The 8043-nt window shown below is 48.0% G+C and overlaps 1 protein-coding gene across 1 annotated transcript; it reads left to right on the forward strand.

Moving 5' to 3' along the window:
• The first annotated feature begins 845 nt into the window (after window positions 1-845).
• Window positions 846-7635, forward strand: LOC137154359 (transmembrane protein 17B-like). Its single transcript, XM_067549946.1, is given in 4 exon segments — window positions 846-963; window positions 2415-2518; window positions 4506-4619; window positions 7255-7635. Coding segments are annotated over 4 exon segments (717 nt in total).
• The last annotated feature ends 408 nt before the right edge of the window (window positions 7636-8043 follow it).

The following is an 8043-nucleotide window of genomic DNA, read 5'->3' on the forward strand; positions in this document are numbered from 1 at the left end:
CAGTGTAAGACATTATCAAAGCTGTATCCTGGCCCGCATGCCTGGGGGGATGTAAGACTGACACCACTGGGCCTGAAGGGGGGTTTAACACATGGGCTGTCCTCTGTAGCATGGGGCACAGGTCAGCTGTCTTGCTGGTGGATTTTCTGTACAAGGTTGAAGTCTTTAAATCATCATCTGAGGACTTCAATAACTCAGTCTTACATTAGGGTCTATTAAGACTGAGGAGTCCTCAGATGTGGGTAAAGACTTCTGTGGCCTGTGTTGTGTAGGAGGTCAGACTAGATGATCATAATGGTCCCTTCTGACTTTATAGTCGATGAGTCTATAAACACTAACCCTGCAAGACAGCTAGACAGAATACAGATGAGCTGAGCATCCATACCCCTACACCATCCCTTGCAAAACAACCCCATGTGTTACTTATCTTCTCCTTCATCACCAGTGGTTGTCATCTTAGCATCCCCCCAGGCATGCAAACTGCACTAATAAAAGGATACAGCATGATTTCCAAAGCGTGTGTGTTGCAATATGTGCATCAGGGCTCCCCATTGAACAGTCATTCTGATCATACTGGGGCAAGAACCTACCCAATTTCCAAGTGCTTACTGGGGGAACTAAATCCGTAATATAATCAATATACAATCAATAGATCAGGCAACACCTGCCTAGGGCTTTCTTTTCCTTTCTGTGCTATCTCCCACCACAGCACAGCACGTTTATCCCCAGCCAGTGGCCGAGTGGCAGCTTAGAAACCAAGCTCTGTAATTTAATTAAAACCAAAGCGCTTCTCTTTAATACTGCTTTATCCAGGTCGGGAGGAAGGGCAGACTCAGCTAGTGGCGATGGCTCTGCACACACCTCTGCCTCGCAATGTCCGAAGGGGCTTGACCACGTTCAGTGGATCGCTGTTCATCAACAATAAAACTAGGGACTGTGGAGTTGCCCAGATCTACCATCCAGGTACAGTACTCATCAGTACAGTAATCTTGGGGCCCAGGACAGGGGCTCCGCGTTCTCCGGTCTGCCTGCCCCAGATCCAGCGCGGATTACAGCACAGATTACAGGAGCTCTGCTGCAGGAATGCGTTTAGGTGTTTGCCGTTGCTTTTACTGCTGCAAAGTCAATATGTGCTTTGCTTTATTCTATTAATAGATGCTTTTGTCTCCTACAACGCGCACTGAGACAGGCAGGGCTCTGAGCAGTACAAGCACCAGCATTCCTGGCCTGCCCCATGCGCCCACGCACGGTGTGCTAACTCCGAGAGGCTTTACACAATAAGGTGCACAGCAAATGAGACGGGCTCCAAGTGAAGAGGGGAGGTGGGACTGGTGTACCAGCAGGGAGTCTCTTTGTATTAGCCTTGTCCCCAGGTGTGTGAAGGAGAGATTGAAAAGGTTGGGATTGTTTAGGATGACGAGGACATGAATAAGGATGACAGAGGTGGACAAAATAGTGACTCTTCTAGAGAAGGTTGATCAGGAACTTATTCTTAAAGAACAAACCTGAGAATGCAGCCCGGTTTGCATAGCACACAGCTACTTTCCATGAACACAGGAGCATGGGGTCAGGCCAGGCCCATGCAGCCCGGTCTCCTGTTGCTGCCAGTCAGTAGCACCAGCTGCTGAAGAGGAAAATGCAGGAGCTCCCATGAGTGTGATCCTGATGGGGTTTCATCAGAACTTCTTTCAACGCTGCTTGTAAATCCCTTCCAGTTTTTTTTGCCAGTCTAATGTAAATGTGGGTTTGCACATTTATCAGCTGCTAGAGAGAAGCGGAGGGCAACAAAAATGATTAGGAGCTGGAGCACAAGACATGAGTGTGATCTACTGATGGGGTTTCATCAACTACCTGAAAACTGTTCTCTTTCAACGGTCTCAAGTTGTAGGGGAGGAGGTCTGGACATTGTAAATCCTGGAATGGGTTCCAGAATCTTCTTTTTTTAAACCCTCTCTGGGAATGTGAAATGTGGGTTTGCACATTTATCCCTATACTATGATTCTATGCTGATGCTTTTACGATTGCCACCCAAATCCTGGCAGCAGCAATATCTAATAGCAGGGGGTTCTGCAGGTTAATCACAGGATGGTGTAGAAAAATTCCCTTTTTACCAGTTTTACATTTGCTGCTTCGGTTTCACTGAATGCCCCTTGTTCTGGTATTCTGAGAAAGATCAACAGAATTAATAGATTCCAAGGCCAGAAGGGACCACTGATCATCAAGTCCGACTGGGCTGCATGGGCCTGGTCTGATACCATTGGAGGCCCATGCTCCTGTGTTCATCGAAAGTATCTGTGCTATATGCCTTTAGTAAAATGCCAATTTTGTGGGGCAGACTCTCCCCTGTGGGACTGGGATTTGCAGTGTTGTAATGGGAGAGACCCGCTTACCTTGTGCCTTTCATTCCTGCATAGGGCAAGAGGTGCTGTCCAGCCTGCCTCTTCAGATGATGCTATGCTTCAATGTCTTCTACTTCCCGTTCTGGTGCCTGTCAGAGGGGCTAATGCTGGCATTAAAGGTACCATATAACCAGGGATGCTAGAGCTGGGAAGATGAGTGAAGTCCCACCTAATGCATTCCTTCATTGCCCAAACCACTGAAAGATGGCCCTTTCCTTGCAGTTTGCCTGCCATGCCTATGTCCAGGTCAGCTGATCAGTGTTTGTCAAGCAGAAACATTTTTTGTCAACACACGGCCTTTTTTTCCAAAACAATTTCTCAAACTGTTGACTTTTTAGAAAGTTTGTTTTTTCACTATGTTTTTTCTTTGAGATTTTTATCAAAATGTTTATTGAGTCCATTTCCAAACCAGCCATCAAAATCATTCATTTCCCCAAAACCAAGTAAACCCAACGGGTCCATTTCAAACCCTGAAAAATGGAAACGCCTGTCAAATGGCAAAACTTCTTGTGTTCTTTTATTTTTCATTTGGCTTAAATCTTCCAGGCCAGGGGAGGCCCAGGAGAGGATTTTGCTGCCTGATCCATCGCAGGGGCAGGAGCAATCCCTATGCAGGGTCCTGGGCAGTCATGCCTAGTGGTGGAAACGAGAGTTCATCCTACTGGTTAGAACTGGATCCAGGGGGTTCAGAGTCCAGGAAACAAGCTGATGGTCAGTACTGGAGAGACAGAAGCAGAATACCAGAGCTGGAAGGTCAACCAGAGTCGTAGCTCAGAGGCAGAGCTGAGGATTGAAGTCAGAGGGAACAGGGACAGGAGCCAGAGCATGAGCTGTCTGGGAAACAAGGCTGGAGCAGGACGGGACAGAACAGGGCAGGAGCAAGGACTGGAAGCAGGCTAGAAATAGGAGCAGGGCGAGTGTCACTGGGCTTGGAGGGGAAGACGGCTCTTGGTACCCGTATTAGCCTCTGAGTGAGGAGACCCATGCCAATTTAGGAGTCCCTTTTGCACAACAGTCCCCAGGAAATCCCCCAGGAAATTCAGATTGTCTTGGCTCTGTTAACCAGACACCTCCAGCCCCTGGCCTCCCTCGGTAGGAGTGCCTGGCAGTGCCACTCTGGGTACAGGAAGGATGAGGAAGTCACAGAACTGTGACTCATGAATCCCCAGGAGAGGAGCGGGGCGACCCCAGGGAGATGATGCCGGATGAGTTACTGCGGCCGGAGACCAGGAGGGGAGAGTTTGGGTGGTGCGCTTGCTGCCAGCGCAGGGGAAAGGGCGTGCTCAGTCATAGGGGCCTCTCACAGACTGCTCAAACAGGAAACCAGATTTCATCTGCACCGCAAGAAACGTGACCCTGGCAACTCGATCAACCGGCTGCTGCCAGGGCCAGGCCCACAGCCTGACGATCCACACAGGGAGGCTGCTTGCTTTGCGCTGAGGGGCAGACGTATGGGGCGGCATGTGCACGTGGCGTGACCGCACGTTTTCGGGGGCTGCACGGAAGTGGGTGCTTGTTTGTTTGGAGGGGAAGGTGGCCAGTGCCAGCTGTGCCAGGTGTTGGTGGGAAGGCAGGGTGAGGACGAGTGGCTGCGTGGGCGGGCAGGCAGTGAATGTGGCACGCGTGGGTGGGTACGTGCGAAGGAAAAGGTTTGATTTTGTTTGCAGTGTTGTAGCCGTGTTGGTCCCAGGATATTAGAGACAAGGCGGGTGAGGTAATAAAAGTCAGCAGAGCAGCTTTGAAGCCCAGCAGCAGTCATCGTCATCGTCATCATCATTGTCGTTGTCCATTGGCTGCTTGAAGCATTGGCCCAGGGTTGTGACAGCCCCTGTCCTGCCTGGCCTTGTTCCAGGTAACCCACTCCTGAATCTTGGCTCCAATTCCTGATTTCAGCTCTGGCCCTGGTACCTGGCCGCTGACTCGGGATCTAACCGCTGGTCTGACTGCCCATGTCCCACGCACTGACAAGGGGCAGGGGCAGGGCAGCAGTAAGGAGGCAAGTGAAGTGGATGGAGAGTGAATATATGGAGCGGTGGGGCTGGTGCCAGGCGTGGGTATGGTGGGATGAAACGGGGTCAGTCTGTCAGTAACGCTTTCCTGTTACAGTACAGCCTGCTGCCCTGTTACTATCAGTTTCTTCTTGTTGCTGCCTTCCTGATTCTCACATTAGCTGAAGGGTTACGCTTGTATCTTGGATACATTGGAAATCTGCAAGAAAAGGTAAGAACAGGGGCTTCCAGTGTCCATGTGCTTTTCTTCTATAGTTCCAGCTGCCAAAGCTGGGAGCAAACTTCACTATCCGTGGGAGGAAAAAGTCCCAGCAAGTTCAGAAGTGCTAGGACACTCTGGGGCTTTACCTTGACACAGGGCAGGAATACCAAACTAGTGAATAGAAGTGTCTGGCTCATTAAATGCAATGTAAATAGCATAATACCCACAAACCTGCCAGCAGCCTTCCCCCAGCCACCTCCCACAAGCCTGCTTCCCAACACACTGAATGGGAATGGGGGCCTGTTGTTGCAGATCTACTAATTGTGATATGTAACCTGTCATTTAAATCCGCTTCTGTACCAGATGACTGGAGGATAGCTAGTGTGATGTCAATTTTTTAAAAAGGCCCCAGAGGCGATCCCGGCAATTACAGGCCAGTAAGTCTAGCTTCGGTACCGGGCAAATTGGTTAAAACTATAGTAAAGAACAGAATTATCACACACATAGATGAACATGATTTGTTGATGAAGAATCAACATGGTTTTTGTAAAGGGAAATCATGCCTCACCAATCTACTAGAATTCTTTGAGGGGGTCAACAAACATGTGGACAAGGATGATTCAGTGGATATCATGTACTTAGATTTTCAGAAAGCCTTTGACAAGGTCCCTCACCAAAGGCTCTTAAGCAAAGTAAGCGGCCATGGGATAAGAGGAAAGGTTCCCTCATGGATCAGTAACTGGTTAAGAGATAGGAAACAAAGGGTAGGAATAAATGGTCAGTTTTCAGAATGGAGAGAGGTAAATAGTGGTGTCCCCCATGGGTCTGGATTGGGACCAGTGCTGTTCAACATATTCATAAAGGATCTGGGAAAAGGGCAAACAGTGAGGTGGCAAAATTTGCAGAAGATACAAAACTACTCGAGATAGTTAAGTCCAAAGCAGACTGTGAAGAGTTACAAAGGGATCTCACAAAACTGGGTGACTGGGCAATACAGAGGCAATTCAATGCTGATAAACGCAAAGTAATGCACATTGGAAAACATAATCCCAACTACACATATAAAATAATGGGATCTAAATTAGCTGTTACCACTCAAGAAAGAGATCCTGGTCTCATTGTGGATAGTTCTCTGAAAACATACATTCAATGTGCAGTGTCAGTCAAAAAAACTAACAGAATGTTGGGAATCATTAGGAAAGGGATCGATAATAAGAAAGAAAATATCACATTGCCTCTTTATAAATCCATGGCCCACCCACATCTTGAATACTATGGGCAGATCTGGTCGCCCCATCTCAAAAAAGATGTATTGGAATTGGAAAAGGTACAGGAAAAGGCAACTAAAATGATTCATTTGATTCTGAGAGAAGGGGTCCTGGCTTAAGAAGGTTGGTCAGCAAGACTGCAAAAAGTATATGGTGAGAAAACTTTGCTTTGAATTTAACATAGTTTAAATTAGGCACCAGTTGTGTTTTATCTTTACTTTTCTTGTAACCATTTCTGCCTTCTATGTCATATTACTTGTACTCACTTAAAATCTCTTTATTTGTAGTTAATAGGCTTGGTTTATCTAATCCAGTGTATTAAATTGAAGTGTCTGGGAAACGCCATTTGAGGTGGCAAATTGTGTACATATTATTTCTATTAAAGAAATAACGGCCTTTATAGAAACTTGTATCGTCCAGGAGAGATCTGGGCAGTACAGGATATACATTCTTGGGGGAAAATCTAAGACTGGGGGTGTGTGGGGGTCACCCTGCAGTATATCAAGAATGGTGAGAGCCAAGGTGTGGCTGGGTGCAGCACACACCTACACCTAGCTGGGAATAACTTGCATGCTGAAGGCGGTTTGTGAGCAGTCCAGGCTGAAAGCTATAGCAGCAAAGCAATGTAAAGGGCACCCCAGGTTAGAGGGGAGGGGTGATTAGTCTGGATTGTACTCTAGGTATGTCACACTGAGCTTCTCTCAGTCTTTAATGAATGCATCTGCACAATCTCTGGTACAGTAGGGAGGCCCTCATTTTACAGATTGGGAATTGAGACAATGGCTTGCCTGGACAGCATGTGGCAAGCAGGGGCATAACTCTACCTCACATTAGCCTGCTGGGCATTAACTGTCTGTGTGGACGCTGCTGCTGTGCGCTAATGGTTCCTAGTGGTCTTTGAAACAAGCAGAGCAAAACACACTATGAAACTTTTCTAGTGCAGAGCAGCGGGGCCCACATGGGTCCTTCAGAGCATTAAATCCAGGTGTTCTAGGTGCCAGGCTAATATCCAACCCATTGAGCCACACGTCCTTAGCGCAGCAAGACCACTTAGTGGACAACTTGCATCCAATAAATGATCCACTCAGCTGTACTCCCCCTTGGGTCAGGAGTCCTGCAAGGTCTGTGGCTAGGCCCCTTTGGAGGCCTAGGCAGACAACCAAAGTGAAATGCTGGAGCGTCCCTTATGGTGATGCTCACGGGGGAATGGCGTGGCTCTAAGTTCTAAAGCACAGAACTCGCAGTCCTAGACAATGATCGTCTGACTTCCTCCATCTCTTGATGTCACAGTCCCAAAGCCTCAGCTGCATGTCGCTCTCTGTAGGGCTTGCTGTGGTGTTTTCAGTCTTTCTTCTCAGTTACTTTTGCTTCTATAGGTACCTGAACTCGCTGGATTCCTGCTTCTATCCTTCCTAATACAACTCCCCCTTCTGCTTTTCCTCCTCACGGATGAGCACATCATTCAGCTGCCCCTGGAGACGGCTGTGCATATCGTTTACCTGCTGTTTCTTGCCTCCGAGATCACAGCTGCTTTCTTTGCACTTAAAGTGATGACAAAGCAGCTTGCAACTCAGTTCTACCTGAAACAATTTGAGGACACAGACAGACCGTGACCATCAGGGCACAGCGTAAGCAGGGCCAGCCCAGACAGGGATAAGAGGTCAGCTGCAGAGAAAAGGGAGTTGATACGATGTGAACATTGTCCCTGTGCAGGAAGCTGCAATGGCAGAACATCCTCCTGCATTAAGTGCCCATGAACTGGAAGTATTTTTTTCTCAGAATGTTTTAAAATAAACGTCTACAGCTGGCCTATATGTGCATCCTTTCAACTGGGGGAGTTCCAGGGTTAATTCAGGGGTCTTTGAGATGACTGAGCCAATGTTGGAGAATGTTGGTGCTGAAATTGGGCGTGTAAATTAAACTGGCTTTGACTGGCAGAAGGGCCTGATGGCAATGGGAGAATCATTGGGCTCAGCACCGATCAAAGGCAGCCAGTGTCATTTATATGAAATTCCAGGCACGCAATCTGGAAAATGCCAGCCCTGGTATATTGTGAAGAATTTGCATGGCAGACTGTGGGTGGGGCAGAACTGCAACATGTGAGATTTGCACCTTCTAGCTGCCCTGGAGAGGATCTTCCCCATGCCACCTCAGAGAGGGAGTTC

This window comes from Emydura macquarii, unplaced genomic scaffold, assembly GCF_026122565.2.
Source record: "Emydura macquarii macquarii isolate MOO-44397 ecotype Brisbane River unplaced genomic scaffold, CSIRO-AGI_Emac_v2 contig_1254, whole genome shotgun sequence".
Classification (NCBI taxonomy): Eukaryota; Metazoa; Chordata; order Testudines; family Chelidae; genus Emydura; species Emydura macquarii.